The 22212-nt window shown below is 34.9% G+C and overlaps 2 protein-coding genes across 2 annotated transcripts; one reads left to right on the top strand and one right to left on the bottom strand.

Moving 5' to 3' along the window:
* The first annotated feature begins 10286 nt into the window (after positions 1–10286).
* Positions 10287–12493, top strand: LOC21395831 (mannan endo-1,4-beta-mannosidase 5). Its single transcript, XM_010113742.1, has 5 exons — positions 10287–10616; positions 11042–11236; positions 11402–11524; positions 11818–12020; positions 12133–12493. Exons 1-5 carry the CDS (start codon positions 10287–10289, stop codon positions 12491–12493), a joined length of 1212 nt encoding a protein of 403 aa, XP_010112044.1.
* A 410-nt stretch (positions 12494–12903) lies between these two features.
* On the bottom strand, positions 12904–20290 carry LOC21395830 (SCY1-like protein 2). Its single transcript, XM_010113741.2, has 14 exons — positions 19537–20290; positions 18572–18676; positions 18121–18231; positions 17603–17785; positions 17154–17280; positions 16411–16472; positions 16196–16282; positions 15789–15875; positions 15528–15641; positions 15314–15442; positions 15138–15200; positions 14600–14761; positions 14384–14502; positions 12904–14237 (listed from the first exon to the last, which is right to left on the bottom strand). The coding sequence occupies exons 1-14, from the start codon at positions 20032–20034 to the stop codon at positions 13325–13327; spliced, it is 2760 nt and encodes a 919-aa protein (XP_010112043.1). The 5' UTR covers positions 20035–20290; the 3' UTR covers positions 12904–13324.
* Between the last annotated feature and the right edge of the window lie 1922 nt (positions 20291–22212).

The following is a 22212-nucleotide window of genomic DNA, read 5'->3' as shown; positions in this document are numbered from 1 at the left end:
CTTGTGTGGTTTTGTTTGACTTGTTTCGAGAGTTTCAGAAACTCCTTTAAATATACCACGAGAGACTATGATCAGCCGAACGCCATTCACTGCATGCCTAGAGCGCAAATTTAGGCTTTTTAATTCATTAGTAATTCCAAAGTCATTTTTTCTTCTTATTTTAAGCTATTATAATTATTAATGTTAAGTCTTTTGCTTTTCAAATGGAATATAATATTCCCCCTTATGGCATTTGAATTTGTTACTTTCAACTTCTTTTCTATTTATTTATGTACTGTTATCCGTTAGGCATTCATATATACGAAAGGGCAAATCCCATGCAAATATATATATATATATATATAGCTCAATTACATAACTGATTCTTAACTAAACTCATCTTTTTTCTTTATCATCAAGAGCACTGCTATTTATCGCTACCGATACTACGTACATCATATCAGTATAAAACAAATAACACGATAAAAAAAAAAATTAATCTCACTTGAGCTATCATATGGTAATTTTAATATACTGTCATATTGAAGTGCCCAAAAAAAAAAAAAAAAAAGGAAGAAAAGAAATCCGTACTTCATAAATGTCCACATAGGTCCACTTAACTATAAACTGACAATTTCTACTCACTCAAGGCATCCATAGCTTTCCCATGTAATTGTTTTCATTCGCATTTTGTATTTATTAACTACTAAGAAGGAACCCCACAAGTCCCCTATCAGCTGGGTGTCATAAAACATAATGCTCTTTGGCCAAAAATAAAATAAAGAAAAAAACAACAAAAGTAAACGCTACACTCGATGCATATATCACGCACTATAATGTGGCTAATATCATCTTTTTCCTTCTTATTAATAGTAAATGACATTACAGTTGATGGGCCAATAGAAGGCCGGGAATATACTTAAAAATCTCTATGCTTAATCTTAACAAATACCCGTTTAAAATGCATGAATTAGAATTTTTATTTTTTACTATTGATTTATAATCTTTTTAGATAAATAATTACACTAACAAAAAGATATTTATCAAGAATAAAAAATAAAAATTCAGACTCGTGTACTCTTAAATATAAAATCTTCATTTGTTTTAATATCTTTTGTTACCTAACCAAAATGGAATCAGAGACGAGACAAATATGGAATTTTAGCTAATGGTTTGACCAATCAAAGGGCTATCTTAACCCACTATTCACTGAAAAGAAATTAGAATTATCATCAATCGGAGATTTTTCTTTTTTTAGTTCTAAGTGGAATTAAACCTCCCCTGAAGATGCTAATTGCATTTCTGTCTCGTCTTCTTTTCTTGATTTCCTAATGGCCTATAGTCCAACATTTTTTTTTTTTCAAATAAAATTATCATTTCATCTGTAGCATCCACCAAAAAAAAAAAAAAAATCAATTAGTTGGGCCTTTTATCTACACTTGATGCTTGCTTTCATCATTATGTACACTTGATGGTTGATTGACATAATTATGAACACATTAATTAAGCTCAATTTAATCCAAAGCAAAACATGTGAGTGACTCATGCACAAGTAGTCTTTATACTGTTTCCCCACATGTTTAATTCATGCCCGACCAGGCCCACTGCATACAAATTAATGCCTCGTCAATGGGGAAACGCAAACTCCCTAATTTGGGGTCAATTCAGTAGTTCAAACTGTAACCATAAAAACTGCAAGAAACACTTTTCTTGAAATTTGCCATGTTGCTTTTTTGTCAAATTGTAGGGAAAAAGTGAAGGCGTTAATGGCGCTAATTAAGAAATCGGCGCCAAAGTTTAATTTAAAGATATTTGACAAGATCATGATCAATGAAGTGCGGTAATCGATGAAATGTTGCTTTTTGATTTTGATTTTGATTTTGATTTTGATTTTTTCCTAGTAGTGTTGCTTTTTTTATTTGATTCTCTTTTCTTGGGATCGTCCTAACGCCTTTATCCATTTTCTTCCCATGCTTTAGGCCTAAGCTGCCTATCTTGAATTCTTTATTAGTAACCTGAGAATTCGATTAGTCCGTCCAACTCAAACCAATTCACATGAGTTACGAGTTAGGTTAGTTGGGAGGACTTTTAATTAATTAGTATAGATTGAGATAATCCAAATCCGAAAATTTTGATTGGTTTCTTAAATAAACATTTCCCAATCCTCGAAATTCAAATTATATATAATATGTTGCATTAACGGATCTTATATATATTGAGATACTTTAAAATAATATTCATAAATGATGAAGACTCTACTTTTTACTTCTATTAAAGTTTATTAGTTATGATGGATTGCAATGTTACATAACTTAAAATTTATGTCAGAAGGCCGATTAGATTAGGTTGTAATAAATAAGATTTTATTAAATTATTTTATGTTATAGTATGAATTTTGAGGAAAAGTAGACAAATACATCTTAAAAGTGCATGAGTTAGGATTTCTATTCCTTACTTTTAATTAATAACCTTTTTAGTCAAATAACTATATTGACAAAATAGTATTAATCAAGAATGAGAAGTAAAAATTTAAAATCATACACTCTTAACGGTAAATTATGTAATTTTTTCTCATGAATTTAAGATATTAACACAAAAATGGGCCTTCAAAAAATTTAGTGACCCAATCCTTGAATTAGTAAAATATGATATTTTCAACTTGAGATTTTGGATTGGGTTAGGGAAATTTTGAATTGCTAATGAGCTGTCACTAAAAGACATCATGTACTTCTTACTGAAAATAGAAGATTGTACAATATTGAGGTTTAGGATTTGAAAGGAACATTGCTTAGCGACTTAATGTTACTAAAAGACATCGTGTGCTTCTAGCAGAAAATAGAAGGTCGTACAATGAGGTTCGGGATTTGAAAGGTACATTGCTTAGTGACTTAGGTCCCGTTCATTTCGCTGATTCGAGTTTAGAATTCGAGTTTTTTTACAATAAAAAGCTCTCACAAATAATCACTTTTAACTTTTTTGCTACAGTAAAAAGCTCTCACATAAAGTCATATCTCAACTCGAATTAAAAACTCGAATCAGCGAACTAAACGGGCCCTTAATGGTTTAATTTTTTTGGTTGCATGTTAGCTGATTTATTTTTGTATATGCATCTAAGGTAATATTAGAACATACTGTTGAATAAGACCATTCATTTTAGGAGAAAGTAAAAAACACACCAAAATAGAATGAATTGAGGAAGATGGTGATTAGTTATTGTGCGTCCCTCCAAACAAGGAAGCTGCAAGCTTTTCAAATTCAACAAAATTTATGGTCCTACAGCAGTCCAGGTATTAACTTTCTGAGCTTTGCCTAATAAATAATTTTCAAGATTATGTTTTTGTTCTCCATTTTATTCTAACTGCTTTAAGTTTTTTTAGTACTATTAGGAATGAGACATATTGCTTATTATAATTGTGTACAGAGGAGGTTTTCTTAGACACTCAACTATTAATCCATTCAGTCCTTGATGGATATAATGTTTGTATATTTGCATATGGTCAAACAGGGTCAAGAAAGACATATACAATGGAATGCAATTTGCTATTAATATGTTCTCAGATTTTGTACCTACTTTTGTTAAAAATCTGTTTTATTGCGTCTCTTTTCCTACTCTAGAGTGGGCCTAACATATAATCAAAGGGGGATTGGGGGTGAACTATTGAGCATGAAATGATCTTTTTCAAATTTCTCAAGGCAGGAATAGCTCTATTGCTTATGAAGTTGGTGTTCAAATGATTGAGATATGTTAGGAATTGTGTCCTATAAGTATGAGATGTAATATGATTTTTCTTATTTATTTTAAAAAGAGTTTATTAATTATTTTATGTGCATATCTTATTGAATATTTTATGAATATTGTTGATGCCGAAATCTGGCACAACACCGCGTACAGAAGCGCACGGTAATCGAACTCTGTTCTCCACCTCTTCTGGTCGGATCCCTAGAACTGTTTTACTCGAGTCTTTATATTGTTCAGACGGATCCCTAGCGCGGTTCTGCTTAAGTCCTAACACTATTCAAGACGGGTCCCTAGCAAGGTTCTATTCAGGTCCTAGCATTATTTGGGACGGATCCCTAGCACTGTTCAAATCTACAACGAAAGAGGAGATGGCTAAGAGTGAGGGGGACTCCGGTGTGGTGTCTACCAATTGCACTTCGACGCTCAGGTCAGTGTTTGGTCTGGAGCAACAAATGAGTGAGCAGAGTTAGGTGTGGAAAAATATCCATACCTTTGTGAGGTAATGAGCTTGGTATTTATAGAGTATTTTCGGATTGGGTAGTGTCTGGATTTGACCTGGAACCCGGGGGTGACCCAAGTATGCAGTTGTACTAGTCATATGACACTTGTCACACCCCTATAGGTGGAGGGAGCCCCTATTGGGATTGCGGAAAGGAGTTCACATGGTAGTTAGTTGGCTGATTGGGAACTTGTCTTGTTCCACCGGTCAGTGTCGGTTAGTGCTCATACCACGTGCTTGGTCGGTTTGGATCAAATGCTCGGCCTGTTCGGACGAAGTGCTCGCCTTGGTCTACCTATTCGGACTGTTCTGCGTGGTCTGCCTGTTCGGCCTGTTCAGGCTGTTCTTCCTTATTCGAACCACATGCTCGGCCTGTTCGGGCTGTTCTTCCCTATTCTGCCTGTTCGACATGTTCGGACCAGATGCTCAGCCTGTTCGGACCAGGTGCTCGGCCTGTTCGGACTGTTCGGCTTATTCAGAGCAGGTGTTCGGCCTGTTCGGGTTGTTCTTCCCCGTTTGGCTTGTTCGAATCGGGTGCTAATGACCACCCCTCAACAAATATCACAATTTAAGTGACGCCATAAAATAACTATTTATTTAAAAAAAATAGTCGTTTTAATAAGAATTTTAACTTATACTTCATACTTACTTGCAATAATGTTAAAATACTATAGAATGACAAGGTAGCTTCTAAGGTTATATTATATGGGTAACAAGATAGTAGTCACCGATAGCATAATGTTTTTTTTTTTTTTTTAACATTGTACTTTCTTTTAGTTATTAGCGGGTAATGATTGTGTTCCATGTTATTTAGATTAAAAATGAAAAGCGTTGTTTTGTTCATGTCTTTTAACATGTACAGGCTTGGAGTCGTGTTGTGCATGATAATTGGATTAAAAATTAAAAGTTCAACTCATATGGCAATATTTAGAAAATAAATAAACTCTTTCACAAATGTCTGACACATGACCAGGTTATTTTGATCAAACTCACTTGTATCAACCACCTTTTGAATATAAAACTGAATGTATTCGATGGTAAACTGAATATGAGTTTTTATTTACTTATTTAATATTTTTTTAGTTAAATACTTATATGAATAATAACTTTTATTTATTGCGCTTTGCAGGTTAAATGTGAGGAGACTCAATCATCTATTGATATAAAATGCCATGCACATTGATCAAAAGATATCTCATGGATTCTTGAAACTCTATCATATGCGTAGCTCCAAAAAGCTTGGATCATGCGAGACAAATGCACCAACAAAATCATTATATCATGTTTCACTTATTTAATTCTTATACGAACAAATTACTAATTAACATAGCCACTTTTTTTTCTTAAACCCTAGCTAAGAGGCCGCGTCAAACAAGGAGGTCAAAAAATCCTGTCACAAAACTTTTTATAGCATACGAAAACCAGGATTGGATAGCTTTGCTTAGGGGAAAACTAACCTATTAATTACAAAGTATAAAGGGGTAGTCATCATTAGAGTACATATTCTTATATGAATAATGTTAAACCAACTCTAATCCAGATTATTGTACCATTAGTTATCATTATTTTATTAGTAATTGTTTAAAAACTTGTTGCATCAATTTATAATAAAAGATTGCATTTATCAATGAAAAGATAACAGCTAAAGTTGGTACATAAAATGATATTAAAATTGGTGTCCCTCATACTACACTTGTATATTCTCCCAAGTCCTATATGAGAGCTACCGTAGAATATCTTTGGTTAGTTGATTCTTAAAGGATAAAAAGTAATTAAAAAAAATCTTTGGTTAGTTTTTTTAGTAGTCCATAAATCTTTCCTTATAACTAGGCTCCTTGTTTCATTTTGAAGGCTTTGAAAGTTTTGATCCGTATATTTGTTCATAAAGATATAGGTAGCATTGAAGTAACAATCACTTCCAAAGCTTGAAGTAAATTTACGTCTTTTGATGCAATGCATTCTGATTTTTATAAATTATCCTAAGCTTGCAATAATTGCTAAGCTTGCCATTTACTCCAAAACATACAGGTTTACGATATACCTTAAGTACTATGAACGACATATATTGCTTGGCAGTTGCCAGGTAAGTTGTCCATATGAGGTTTAATTCTTGATGGCGGCCTAATTCCATGCATGCAGCTTATTTCTTGGTTTAATTACTACGTTTCATTTGATAGTTTCACGAATGCCAACCTATAATCCCAACTTGTTATATGTGCTCTTTTTTTTTTTTTTTTCTTTGTCAAATTTTGGACTTTTGACTCTGATCTCGTAAATTTTTTTGTGCTGGAAATTAAGGGAATAAACGGATGAACACGAGCTATGTAGCACAAGAAAATGTTGCCCTTATTCGAGGCTACGTGCTTTCTTATAAAGGGGATAAAGGAGATCTAGAAGAATGTCCCTCCTAGTAAGTGGTAGAAATATTTATGCTCTTATAGATTATAGATTTCTATATTACCTTTCTCTTATAAACTTAAGAAGCGCAAAATTCTGTTAAAATAGCACAAAATTAACGTGGGTTAAATAGATGGATTTCCTACCTAATTTTCTTTGAAGAAAGAAATATTTGTCATCAGCCTCAATAGAGGGCCCTTAAACTTTGCTATGACAAAAGAGACAGGATGCCACTAATGATCTCTTTCTTCTATTTATTGATTATGGGCACGATTAGTTTCTGAAATTTGAATATATGATATTTTGGTGTTTGAAATTTTAATTTTAGAATATTAGTCCTGAATTTTTAATTTTTGATAGTTTTGATCCTTGACATTAAAATTGATAGATGATATTTTATAAAATTTAACACAGATAATCACATCCTTATCACATAAAAACTGCAAATTTTACACAAATAGATTCAATTAGTGCAAAATGTTATAGTTTTCAATAGGTTTTTGAAATAACAAAGAGTATAAATTTTGAATATAACGCTACCTTTCCTTTCTGTAAAAATTGTATTTAGCATGCGATAAACACAAGATTATCGTTGTTAAATTTCAGAAATTATTTGTCAATTTAATGGAGTAGTACATCACCTCATACTAGTTTAAAATTTAAGAATATTCAAAATGTCATTATGCTCAAAATTCAGGACTAACAATACCAATTACTCAAATTCAGAAATTAATATGCCAATAATGAAATAATAATAATAATAATAATAATAATAATAATAATAATAAATAGTACGTGACTTCATACTGCCTTAAAGTTGTCTCGGTATTACAAGAATCTCAGATTTTGCGGGCCACGTATTGTCATTACGCAAAAGTGATCTTCATCAGTAGCAATAATATCCAGTGCTATTGCTTAAGATGAAAGTCCAAATTAAATAAACTTTTGGTACATGGACTTGTCCAAACTATAGTTCGTGTACAAGTCCGAATTCTTTTCGTTATATCTTTTCCTTGTTAACTTTTTCTTTAATAAAATAAAATAGTTTCAGTTTTGCGCAAGAAAAGTTTCCGCTGAAATTGAGCTAGCATATACATGTATGCTAACATGATCATCTTAAGATTAGAAATTAAAATACAGTGTGTGACTTGTGAATTTGATAATTTCATTAGGCCCTCATAGTGCTGGCTACTCCCTGCCTAAATCAGGCTTAAATCTTTTCATAAGAATGATTTATTCAAACACCACTCTATAAAAATGGTATTTCTCTAATTCACTATATTATTTCCTATATAAAAAAAAAAAGATAAATGGACCTAATATGAGACTCACTTTTTTGAACAGTAATATTGGACGACAATAATAATCTTCCATAGTTTCCCTATATAATCTCATAATAATGTAACTTTAGTTTAGATCAAGATAGCAAACTAAGTATAAATTAGGTTATATACTAGTATAGTTATTTATCTGTCAGAAATAGGTTTTTAAAAAAGGTAAAATTAGACAAACACCCCTTAAAAATGTAGGGGGTATAGATTTTTCTTTTTTGATCAAATAACTATATTACTAAAAGGGTATTAATTAAGAATAAATGGTAAAAATTTAGATTAATACACTCTTAGAGTGTAACTTCAGCAAATTTCTCTTAAAAAAATTCTTGTTGTACAAAAACTAACCCGTTTGCATTTTAATTCTTCATCTTCGTCTAATCCGCCCCAAAACTTGGCAAGAGATTTGAATTATTTCTTGGGCCTACCATTCCACACAGCCTCAATTGTCCAAGAAAGGCCATACTAGGGAAACAGTGTTCAATTACTAGGCAAGCCAGTTACAGTTTGCCCAATATTAGGTCTCATGGTCAGTCAAGTAGCCATATGGGCCAAGGCCCGCGATGCTTTGGCGGCGGTGAGAACCGGCAACAGGGAGTGGTCATGATGTTTTCTGTTAGTTTGTGATGATGTCAGAATGGAATGCAAAAATTACTACAATTTACAAAAGAGATATTATGTTATAGAGGATAGGAGGATAGGTGGACAGGACATAATATTAGCGGCTTCAACAAAACTCAGTAGTTTCAGACTTTCAGTTACTGAGTCGTTTAATGACGACATCTATAAATAGTCTTTTACTTTTCGTCTGACACCCAAATCCAATATTTATTTCTATTAACGCCGTAACCTCAGCAGTCTCGCCGCCCACTTTTTCCCTCTCCGTCCCAAAAACAGATTCTCATTCCCCACATGACTTTCTGAGCTGATGATGTAACATGCACGTTCATTAATTTCCTCGTCCATATATATACCGTTTACATAGAGTTATGATCATGTAATAAATATAAATCTTATATCATATATCCTATATATAACACAATTTATTATTGTTACTAATTTCCGGGTGTATATATATGTACTTTCCATGTTGTATAAGAACGCGTGCGTGCATGGTGGTTAACATCAGCCTAAACAACCAGCCGGTTGGCCACATGATTTGGTAACATACGTCATCGTTTCTGAAACGCAAACTAGATACGTCTTGCATTCAGACACAAAATTAAATATTTAATTAAATTCTCTCCCTAATTTCCTCGATGCGATAACTTATCATCATCATCATCACTGTTATCACATAATATATAATATGTGTTCTTATTACATATTATAAATTATCACCACTAGACATGATACATACATATATATATATCTTGCCTGTCATTTAATTCCTTGCGCTCAAGTAACAATCTGCTCTCCTCCTGCTCTCGATCGGCGGCTTCCTTTTATCAACATTTGGAAACATATGATTTAACTCGTTAATATTACTCGATCCCATTATATAATCTGCATAATATTATATATTTAAGAGAAATCTTTGACATATATATTCGAAAGACAGCACCTGTTACTACTTAATTTGTTGTTGTTTTTAAAGCGTTGTTGAAGATTTTCAAATTCCTATATAGACCAGTGGTTCATATGAATTCGCTCTTAATTGTTATTACTTTACATCAAGTGTTACAAGCATAGCAATTAATAATAATAATAATAAAATAAAAATCAACATTAATTTTCTTTTTTAATGTTTATCAGCTAGCTGTATCAATTCTACATTTGCGAACAGTCAGATTCCAAAAAAAAAAAAAAAAAAAAAAAAGTTATTAGCGACTATATCTATTATCTACACACAAAATTTGGGTTTTCATGTATATATGTATCATAAACACAGAGGTCTGAAACTCCTAAAAACACACGTACTGTTTGAAAGAGGAAACTTGGGCCTAATATACACAGTGTCAGAACTGTCAGGTCATGCATGCTTACCAAGTAATACTAATTAATATGGTAATATTGTATTGCGTTGGGGTTTGGTCCATTTCATTAAAATAAAATAAAAAAAAAGGAAAAAAACTATCAGCAGTTAGGCCTCCTACTTCATTTGTTTAATACTTTTGTAACCGAACTTCCTTCACAACTCGTCACCTTCAAGAATTTCTGTTACACCTCATCATAAATAATAAATATCACCTTAGTAATTCACACATCTTCAATTCTCACTAATTTCTCCTCTCTATATATAGCCTGAACCCCCACAACATATTTCTCACATTCTTCATCCAAAAAATTCCTCAATTTATTATTATTACTACATTATTGCTTGTATAACAAATTAAACACGATGAAAAGTGCTACTTGTGTTTGCAAAGTAATTTTTCTCCTTCTTGTTGTGGGTTTAGTTTGTGAAGGACAAGTAGTGGTTAGTTCAGGATTTGTTGAAACAAGAGGCACCGGGTTTATAGTAGATGGTTCTCCATTCTTGTTCAATGGATTCAACTCCTATTGGATGATGACTGTGGCATCGCAGCCGAGCCAGAGGTCCAAGATCTCCGACGTCTTCAGGGAGGCTGCTGCCGCAGGCCTCACTGTCTGCAGGACATGGGCATTCAGCGATGGAGGTGACCGAGCTCTCCAAATGTCTCCCAGACTTTACAATGAGGCTGTCTTTCAGGTTATTTTCAATCCTATCCTATACACATATGTCGTATTATTACTTGTTGCTTTGTCTATTTGTTGTGGTATGTCAAATGTAGATGTATAATATTGAGAAAAAAATATATTTAGAGGCATTACCGATATTAAACACCACATTTAATAAAAAATATGGGGCTTCATTTGTGGATCCGATTAGTACTTGTACCCCAAGCGTTTTTTTTTTTTTTTTAATTGTTAACAAGGTAACAAATTAAATATGTGGCATAACATATTTAGATTTTTTTTTTTTCCTTTTGTCTCCAAGTCTTATTTCAGCTGTCATGTTAACTTATTTCAATTTCATTTAAACTGTTCAGTAATTTGTGTACTGCAAATAGGAAGCTGGTATATATAGTCTGAAACTATTTTGCTAAATATATTTTATAATTGACTATTATTCAGGGGCTTGATTTTGTGATATCGGAGGCAAGAAAATATGGGGTGAAACTGATACTGAGTTTGAGCAACAATTACGAAGACTATGGAGGAAAGGCTCAATACGTGCAGTGGGCCAGAAATGCTGGCGTGCCCGTTAGTGGTGAAGATGACTTCTACACCAATGCAGTTGTCAAGTCCTACTACAAGAACCATGTCAAGGTACCTCTTTTTTTTTTTTTTTTCTTTTTCTTTTTGGCCAAGGAAAGAAAAAAAAAAGTACAACTATATATGATAGCATGTTTTTTTTTTTTTTTTTTCTTAGTACTTGAAGTTAGTTAATGTGGTTATAATAATTAATTCTCTGTTATGGATATTATATTGCAGAAAGTGCTAACAAGGATCAACACATTCACTCGCATAGCTTACAAAGATGACTCCACCATCATGGCTTGGGAACTCATGAATGAGCCCCGCTGCCAAGCTGATTACTCTGGCAAGACTGTCAATGTGAGCCCTCATATATACTTTATAAATATGAGTACCGCTATTCATCGCCGTTACTAATGCATCATCATTGCATGTCAGTAAATTAAAGAGAAATATCATTTGGTACATAGAGAAAAAATTGGATCCTAGTATGTTATGTGATAGTTTTAATATACCACTACTCATATGATGATTATTGCATCACTAATTTTTGCGATAAATAACATATTTTCTCAACAACAACAAAAAATTGTAATTTAACCAATATCTAGGAATACATTTGATTTAATTAGTTAAGTAACAACAATATACAGGGATGGGTTCAAGAGATGGCAAGCTATGTGAAATCAATGGACAACAAGCACCTGTTGGAAGTAGGCATGGAGGGTTTCTATGGGGACTCCATTCCGGACAGAAAGCAGTACAATCCTGGCTACCAAGTCGGCACAGACTTCATCACCAACAATCAGATTAAGGAAATCGATTTCACAACCATCCATGCATATCCTGACATCTGGTATGATTATCTTTATTAATCCATTTAAACATCCGATTAATTACACGTACCAATGGACTTAATAAAAATCTTTTATCTTATCCATTGTGCTGAAAAAAATTTCTTGGCTTAGGCTCTCTGGACAGAATGACAACTTGCAGATGGCGTTTGTGCAGAAATGGCTGACAACTCACTGGACGGACTCAAGGACGATTCTGAAGAAGCCTCTGGTTTTCTCCGAATTTGGGAAATCGAAGAAAGACCCGGGATACAGTGAGAGCGCTAGGGACGCCTTCTTGTACACGCTTTACACCAAGATATATGAGTTGGCAAGAAGTGGGGGAGGGATTGGTGGTGGATTGGTTTGGCAAATCATGGCACAAGGCATGGATTCATACTATGATGGCTACGAGATTGTTCTGTCTCAGAATCCATCAGCCGCTGCTGTTATTTCTCAACAGTCTAGGAAGATGACTGCGCTTGAACATGCATAATGTTCTGAAGCATTTTACTACTGCTTTATAGAAATAAATGAAATCAGGATGCCAGAGATTAGATGAGGAGCTTAGGATTAACCATAGATTGTGAAAGAAGATGTAATTTCATTTTGTGCAACAGAATGACAAAGCTCGGTGTTTTTCAACAGCTTTATATCAAAATTCGTCCATACTATTCTTCACCAGAATAGAAAAGCTCGTTATTAATTGGATAAACCTAGAATTATTCCAAATGAGAAAACACATAAGAGAGTAAAATCCATACAGCCATCATTTCTAGTACAACTCATATATCTTGGTGTAAAATTTTGCACCAAAAAAGCTTTTGATACACAACAAAGTTTTGCACTTGACAGCAAATCAAAGAACTGAAACTTAATACCTATTGAATAGATTTTCTGCAACAGTTGGCCAACTTCAAACTTTTATTATTTCTATGCCCAGTTGTGGCAACTAGGACAGTCTCTAATAATACAGTATTACAAGAATATGTTTTAAACATCAAAATTGTACTGATTAAACATGAAATTTAGAAGAGGGGAGAAGGGAAGCAATTAAATGCAAAAACTGTATGGGACAAGTCACAATAAGCTACATGAGAAGAAAAACAAACCATTTTCACAACACATCATTGCCAACCCCAGAGATGCTGCAGTTGCCCAGGCTAGAAAGTACAAAATATGTAACCGATGACCTCAGTATATTTTACAAAATCAATCTCCATATGGTACCGGATTGTTGCACAACAAGGGCTGATCCCAAAATCTCTTGTTCTCTGTTTTCTTTTTCTCTTTACATACAAAATGATAAGATGGTGCAATCAGCCTATTATAGGAGATCTAAAAGGGGTGGCTGTTCTGATGGTGATTTGACTTGGCTAGACCGAGAGGCCGCGACAACCCCCCTTCCTCTTCCTCTTCCCCTGCCCACAGCAGTTGATGGGGGAGGAGCAAGCCTAGGTGCCGTCTGCTCATTCTTGCTGGAAGCAAAAATGGACCCGATATCTGTCGCTTTCTTCTCAGTGTAAGTGTTTGATGCAGTCATCCCCTTTTGCGAATTAAGACTCCCCAAACTACCGGTGGCCACGGAATTGCCTTGATTCTGTCTCATCGGTTCAGCAGAACTTAGAGCGTTGAAGGCCCAACTAGTGCTGTTGTTGCTCTGGGAATTCATGCTGTTTGATGTATTTGAGATTGAACTGGAACCATATTTTGTCATTGACAACCCAGTAATGCCATTGTTAGAAGCCCCAATACCACTTGCTGAGCCACTAGGCCGAGGGGGCCAATTGGCAAAAGGATCTATATCATCGAAATTTGAATTGGACGATGCACCCATGTTCAATTGCTTTTCAGAATCACCAATTTGAGGGGTAGCCCCAGAAGATTGGCGAGGAGGCCACTCTATATCAACTGGAGGACATGATGAGGGTGGTTGATGGTTAGAAACCGTAGAAATCAGCAAGGATTGGGACGGTTGTGAAGTTACGAAAACCGATTCAATTCCCATAGGCAGAGTGGAGCTGATGATACTGTTCACAGAATTTTGGACGGAAGGAGAAGATTGTTTTGGAGCGGGACCCCAATCTTCATCCCATGCAGGAGTTTTCTTTGTCGTGGAAGTAGTGTTTCCCGTAGTTCTGCTTGAGGATTGGGACTGTAGCCCATTTGCAAGAGGAGATGATTTAACCTCAGGAATTCCCGAATCTGTCACGGTAACTCCTCGTTTTTCTTCTATCTTCCTGCCATGAAGCGAAAGATAAGGTAGTTTGAGCAATTAACATCCAAAGTAAAGGACTGAGAAGTTGAAAAATATTTCCTGGGTGCATGAATGAAAGCAAGTAGACTAGTGATCACAACCACAAATACAGGTGCAACACATTGATACCTGAGGATATCCTTGACAAAGAGCATATATTTGGCAAACTGCTGAACATTTAGTTGTTGGGCAGTGAGAAGAGGCGTGAGTAATGGAAGTACATGCTCCGCAGTAAATTCGACTCCATACTATTCAAGAAGAATTCACATGGAAATTTTGGTCAATTATAAATAATCAACTACAGCCAAATACACTCAAAGATTGCGTCATGGTCGGAACTGTTACCTGCTTAAGAATTGTGCTTGCAACCCCAAGAGTGCACATAAGGGTAGGAGCAGAACGGTCAACTGCTGTACAACGATGAATAGTTTGCAAGACCTCCAGAACAGCATGTTTATCAAGCGTAGAAACCAAATCTCCCAAACATAACAATGCATTGACTCTTACCTGCCAAAGGAGGGAGCTCAAATTAAAACCTTAGATTTTGGTGAAACCACTCGTGGAAATTCATGAGGAGAATACACTAATTCATAGGGAAAACATTCGACTCACCACAAGACCCTATGAAATAAGCTGGCTTTCACTTGAGCCAACTAACTCAGCTATACCTCATATGCATACATTGGATAACCAACATCCACTTGAGCCAATAACACAAGAATATGTTTTCATTTTGAATATAGCATAATCAAATCACAACTTGATAATATCCAATAGGTTGTTGCGTGGAACATGTAAAAAATGACTAAGACACAAGCACTTGTGATGCTGATAACAATAACAGAAAAGTAAAATCGCCAGGAGATTCAGTAGACAAACATACCGCTGCAACTGTTGTTTTAAGAGCCAATCCATGCACACGAGGTAATATTGCTTGTTTTACTAGCTGGGAAAGAAATATAAATATCAGTAAAATTAGGGTCTCCTGTAATATGCTGGTCAGTCAAAAGGAAGAAAACGATGGAAGAAACTTCCAAGTATAATGTAAATAACAGTCACCTGAACATCCAGTTGCTTAGCAAGGAAAGCAGACTTTCTCAGAACTTCCTCCTGTATGCGAGCATCATTGTCATCATAAGCCCGAACGATCATGGGCAAGACGTGTGATATCAAGTGCTCCTGATTAGTCTACATCAATGAAAAACAGAATAAGAGCGTGATAAAGTAAAGTGAATGAACAGAGCCGAGAAGAACACCATAATGCTTCCATTACCTTGTTGATTATAAGTTCTGCATGCTTAACTAGAAGCAACAGTGTCTCACCCACTGCAGTACTCAGAACAGGAACAAGAGCCGGTAGTGTTGATAGCTCAAAATCATTTTTATCCTACAGTGATTTTAAAACATCATTCAGGAATTAACCTCAAACCTTTTAATATCAATTATGAAACCTAGAATGAAATTGCATTTCACAGCTTCATGTTATCACAACTATCAAAATGCTTATGCCAGTCAGCAATAAAGCCATTAGTACCTGAGCCTCTGCTATGGTGAGAACCATTGGTAGAATCATGGGTTGCATTACCAAATTCCTAAGTTCTGCGCAAAGGGGCGGAAGTACCTGCACAATAAATGATGGAAGCAAAGTTAAATAAGTTCATTTGATACTTGAAATTTGATAATAATAAGGGGGGAAAAAAAGGGATCAAAACAGTAATATTTTGTGCATTCAGAAAAGGGGAAAAAAAATGAAACTCTAACAGATAATCATGGGTTGCATTCGCTTGTCACTGAAGATTTTTTCCTAATTGTGTGAGTGAGTGAGTGTGTTTTCTTTTTCTGTCCTTGATCACGGACGATTTACCCAACACATATTTAAAACTATAACTGTATTCTACAAAAATGAGAAATAAAATGAAGAAATGTTGAAAGAATTCCAACCTTATACCGCAAGACACGAGAATCAAAATCTTTCCACATATCTGATAATGCTTTCAAAAACTCAGACTTCTGCATGTTATCTCTTTCCTGCAAGTAATAAATATTTATCACTCAACCTATGTCATCATTCTTATTTTTACTTTAGCATTGTGCTCCATGGGTTGACCAACAAAAGGATGTACTGTGTACATTACTCAAGTTACACAAACACATACAAGCATATGGTCGAGGAAGCGAAGAGCACGCAACCTAGTATCATTCAGAAAAAATCGAGAACCTGCAGAGATCAATTAAAGATAGAATTAATACAACATTTTTCTGGTCTCTGTCTGTATATTTGAAAGATATTCAACAATGTTCACAATGTAGTGATTAAAATTGTGAAACGGGAGGCGCGCCTCTCCAAAGGGGCTGAAAAAAAGCGTTGAGGCGTACGCCTCATGAAGCAAGAAAGAGGCTTACGCCTCACTGTAGGTGAATTGGCGCTTCAAGGCCGCCTCAAGGCGGTGGCCTTCACTTTTTTCACTGTTTCAAGCTGAAATTAATATAGAGGCCCAGGCCCAAACTCATATCAGCCAAAAGCAGCCCAATAAGAAACAAAAATGTAAAGAAGTCTAGAAGAATAACTTTGCTATGACCAAGAGGCGAGGGTGCAGATTTAAAACAAAGCCCCTAGATTGCTAAAAATAAGAGGGAGAAAAGAAAAATCAAGAATAATTATTTTTAGATATAGTAATTTTAGTTTAGTATTAATATAATTTTTTTTTTATGATGTTATGTATGATTTATAACTTTTACTTTAAATTGCTTAATTTTGCATATTTTTGAATTATTTTATGGTTTATTTTGAGGCTTACACCTCAAAGCACTTTGAGAGTTACGCTTCGACTCACAAAGACAAAACACCTCTATACCCAATTGCGCAATTTTAAACCTTATCACAATGTTGACATTTTACCTGTAAAATCTATTGCAGTTGGCCTGGAAGCCTCATTTGCAGAAAGCATCCTTTGCAAGTCAGGAACCAACTCCGATGGAATACAGGAAAATGTTTCACTGGATAAGTAAGTTAAGGTGTTCATGTACTACAGAAAAGGAACAAAAGAATTGACATTAATATTGAATCAACAAATAAAATAAAGTAAGTCAATCTATAAGAGCAACATTTACAAAATAACCAGAGAACAAAGGATGAGGAAATGCCGCTGAGAATTTAAAGTAGTGTAAATAAAAACAGAGAAATCTCAAGATCAATCACGAAAAACCACTAAACTGCAATGAAGGATCTGAAATCACACTAGTTCTAATAGCATCCTACACGAGGTGCACAATGGGGACAGTAGCTATAACCGGATACAAAGAGAAAATTAGCTATAATCAATTTATCAGATATGTAAATTAGCTCACCATTTTGAAATTATTGTGGCAATCAAATAAAGATTTGCGAGCAATCGAGTGGTAGGCAAGGCATCCAAAACTGAAAATATCAGATGGACATCCAGCTGAAGCCGATTTCCTTCTAACAAGTTCTGGAGCAGTGTAGTTCAATGATGGCTGAAGTGGCAGTATAGAATCCTCAACATCATATTCCTGTAAAATTTTTGTCACATTATATAAGAACAGCTGTTAAAGGTTCATTCTTGGATGCGTAATCTAAATAAATTAGAGATGAAAAGAAGAGGGCATAATTTGAAATAAAGCAACACACATTTGAAAGTCAACATTAACAAAATATAACATCATAAGGCCACAAGAAATTATGGACCTCGTGTTATTATAGTTAGACAATTCCATAGCCTAACCTAACTCCAAAGTTGATGCTGAAATAAAGGAATCTGAGAGTTCGGATCTATCAGCATTAAGCAAAAGGTAGGTAAGATTGAATTGAAAATTCCTCATTCAATTCGCAATAGAGGTCCACTCACCGCATAATGGAAAGGCTGCAAATTAGCCGTGTCAGATGTGGCCTGATCTGTGGATACAGCAAAACCAAATCCAGCAAGCTTCCAAGCTCCACTTGATGTAATAAGAACATTCTGGAAAGCATAAAGAATAACAAATTCATTCCAACATTCAAAGGAAAATACTATAGGATCTCTTAGCTTTTCATCTCATTACAAATAACATGATAGCATGAAGAAAATAAGGTGGTATGCGAAAACTGCATAACTTGGTTGCAGTCAGAAGCAGATTAAGAAATAAAAGCAACTGATTTAACACAAGATCACATCAAGACAACAAAAAAATTCTGATCCAATGTATCAGCATTGCAAGTTTACCGTGAGTTATGAAACTTACATATCACATGTATGTCATGCAGGTATTCAACTTAACACTTTCATTACTAAATCTTAATAAAAATGATCAAGTTCTAACCTCGGGTGCTATTGCTCGATGTATAAGCCGAGCATTACTATGTAGAAACTCCAAAGATTCTGCTATCTGGAGCAAACCATGCTTCACCTCCAACAGTCCCATCTCCTGCAAATAAAACACTTTCAAAATGCTACAGATGCCAAAAGATAACCGGCAACTGTAATAACAAACACAGAAGAGGCTATATTGGCTTAAAAAAAGGCTGTTACTAAACAATACCAGTCTTGAAAGCATAATTTTCACGGATTAAAGAAAGATAACATCTAAAACACAACGTTAGAGAGAAAATACTTAGTCCAAGTGCCCAACTAAGTTAGAGCCATAACAATGTAAATAGAAAACCATAGAAGTTCCCAAATAAGTAACAGCATAATGTAGGGCAGGCTTAGTGAAATTAGGGAATTCGTAATCTATACTAAGTTTGAGCATTTTATATTAGGACTTTATACTATCTGTTGTTGATTGATATCAGGATTTTCAACTATCTAATAGAAATCCTAGTGAGACTAAGATTGATTTCTCTAGTGTCGAGTCAATCTATGAATAATGCTTTAGGCTTGGGGATTCAAATTTAGGACTTTATACTATCTGTTGTTGATTGATATCAGGATTTTCAACTACCTAATAGAAATCCTAGTGAGACTAAGATTGATTTGTCTAGTGTCGAGTCAATCTATAAATAATGCTTTAGGCTTGGGGATTCAAATTTGGGATGGTCTTTTTTCCATAAATAACGTAGAAGGAAAACGTTCAGTTATGTTTCAGAATGTTTTTCAGATTTCATCTATCATAGCTTCTAGCTCATGAAAATGAAATGTACCCTCATAGTCCATTCTAATTCCAATTCCAACATTGAAAAAGCATAATAATCAAATAAATTCTCATGAACATTCAAAAAAAAATCACACCTTGATCCTCTCCTCCAAATACACAATCAACAAAATTCCAGTTCAAGGTTTACGTACCATCCCCTTGAGCTCCTTAGGCACCTTGGCAATGTTCTCCACATTCCCAAGCGCATTCGCAACCGACGCGAAAAGCGGCTCAGTGACCATGGCCATGGCGTTCTTGTTCTCGTCCAGCGCCTGCACCACGTGGACCACGCCGGGGTGGCGGAGCCTCACGAGCCGCCCGGCGTCCGCCCTCACGACGTCCAGAAATGCGTCCTCTGCCGCCTTCGACAGGCCAGCGCGTGCGCGCGCTTCGGACAGGGTCTTCTTGTCGAGCACCCAGACGCAGACGGTGAGGTACTGGTTGTGGGCGCGAGTGGATTCACGCGCGGCCTTGGCCGAGTAGAGCTTCCAGACGAGGCCGGGGCCGGCGGAGCCGATCTGGTCGAGGAGTTCATAGTCCTGGAGAGGCCTGGGGCCCGCCACCTCCTGGACGGTGGTCTGGACGGTCTTCTCGATCACGGCGGCGGTCTTCGCTAGGGCTTGGGTTATGGATTTCATGTTCAGAGACATCTTTAGAATCGGAATGTGGGCGATTCGATTCGATTCAATTCAATTCGGTGGAAGAAGAAATGAATTGATTGTTTATGTGAAAATGAATATAATGAATTTATGAATATGGGCGTGGGATTGGGAATTCTAGGGTTTTTTGTTGGGGAAGATGAAGAAGAAGAAGCTGGGGAAAATTGAAGGTCCTTTTTTTTTTGGTTGGTTTCTGAGTCTTCAGATCAGAAACTGTTCTGCTGCTTCCTCCCTCCCACGTCCAAACAGCTCTCTTTCCTCGGTTAATACATGACAATTTGTATAATTCTGTTTTACTTATTAATGTATTTAAACTCGGTTAAACCTTATTCTATTGCTGCTTAAATGAGAGTTAAAAACAAGTTCAATTTTTTTACTAGTTAGGTCAGTTTTTCCTTATGTGGCTCAAAAATGAGATGTATTGTAGGTTTACCGATTCCTTTTATAACGTGTTCTCATAACTCATAAGAAGGTGGGTATTGTGAATTTGTTGGTGTGTTTCTAAGAACAATTTGTGACGTTTGGTAAGAGAATTCGTACCCTGATTCGAATCATAATTCATAAGTTGTTATAGTGTTTTCTCTCACAAAAAATACACGTAAATTAAAAATAGTTCTAATCTCATGATTTTAATCCATGAATCAAACGTTATCTAATTTTAATTCTTTATAAAACAAGCAGTAAAACTTTTAAGAGACGTTTGGTTCATGGATTAGAATCATGTGATTATAATTATTTTTTATTTACGTGTATTTTTTGTGAGAGAAAACACTGTAGTGAACCATGAACTATGATTCAAATCATAGTTTGAATCCCCCAACCAAACGTCCCCTTATACACACATATATACACATAGATTTAATTCTACTATTAAAAGTGACTACACACTCCATTCGAAAAAAAAAAAAGTAACTAAACGCTTTTAAATATTAATGAAAATAATCAGGGGTTTATTGTGTTATACGTAATTTTTTTCTTCAAATGTGGCGTTAATCAAACAAAATTTTCAGAGAAAGCGGATAATGGGAAGTGGCAAAACTTTAAAATGAGCCCTTAACCCAAGGCAGCTCCACCCCTGGATTTGAAATTTCGGGGCAAAACTTTTGTGTAATTGTTTGAGATTTTACAAAAACAACTAGGCTGTGAAAAAAATTCTAAATTTCAAGTGCAACACATCATGCAATTCTTTTTGTAAACCCCAAATTGTCATCTAATAAGTGTGTATTTTCTTCCATTATATGTTATATTATTAATTTGTGATTAGATTAAAAAGAACTAAATTTAATAGAAAACACTTGTAATCCTAATTTTTTTGGGAATCCAACTGATTTGTACAGGTGGGATGACTCAAACACGCGTGGGGCCAACTAGGTGAGATGAAAGTAGAGATGTTTGCTTTTTGTTGGGCCGATTGGTCCTCTGGGCAAAGAACCCACCCTTACCACGGAAAGCCCATTATAAACAGCCGACAGCTTCTTTTGTTTAGCCCAATAATCAATCAATCTTTCAGCCCGTCTTTTTCTCTGTCCGTGGGGTGAGAATTGAGATAATAACTTGCGTGAGTTGAAATTTAGAGCTCGTTCATTTTACAGATTTAAATTTTATTACAGTAAAAAAAATTTATAAACAGTTATATTTAATTTTTTTATTAGAATAAAAAGCTATCACATAAAATTACATCTCAACTCGAATTAAAAACTCAAATTAGTAAATTGAACAGGCCTTGTAAAATTTTTGAAATATTTCAAAAATAAAAAAATTTAATAATATCAAGTCTTGCTTTTTATAAATTTTAAAAATTTTGTTATATTTAAATTTTACTATATGTGTTAAGAGCCCGTGAGAATTAGGATAAAACTTTGATTAATACGTATCGTAAATCCGAAAAAGTAAATCCAAAAACATAAAACCATTGTGGCGTGCAACCTAATTTTCTTACAAATTAGCAATAGAATTATAAACTATTCCATTTTTTCCTTTTTCTTCTTTTAAATAACCAATAGAGAATAATAACTTCCCTACTGGCTACTATTCAATGATTCTAAGGGGAAAGGAAAGGGAAGAAAAAATAAGAAAAAGCCCAACTTGTCTCCAAAATAATTGATCATATGAGTACTATGTACTCCAATCACAAAATAAATGGATAATTAACAACACTCATAAGTACCC

The sequence above is a fragment of the Morus notabilis genome, unplaced genomic scaffold (assembly GCF_000414095.1).
Source record: "Morus notabilis unplaced genomic scaffold, ASM41409v2 Scaffold544, whole genome shotgun sequence".
Lineage (NCBI taxonomy): Eukaryota > Viridiplantae > Streptophyta > Magnoliopsida > Rosales > Moraceae > Morus > Morus notabilis.
Note: the sequence above shows the minus strand (reverse complement) of the source record. Positions and strands in the feature narration are given on the sequence as shown.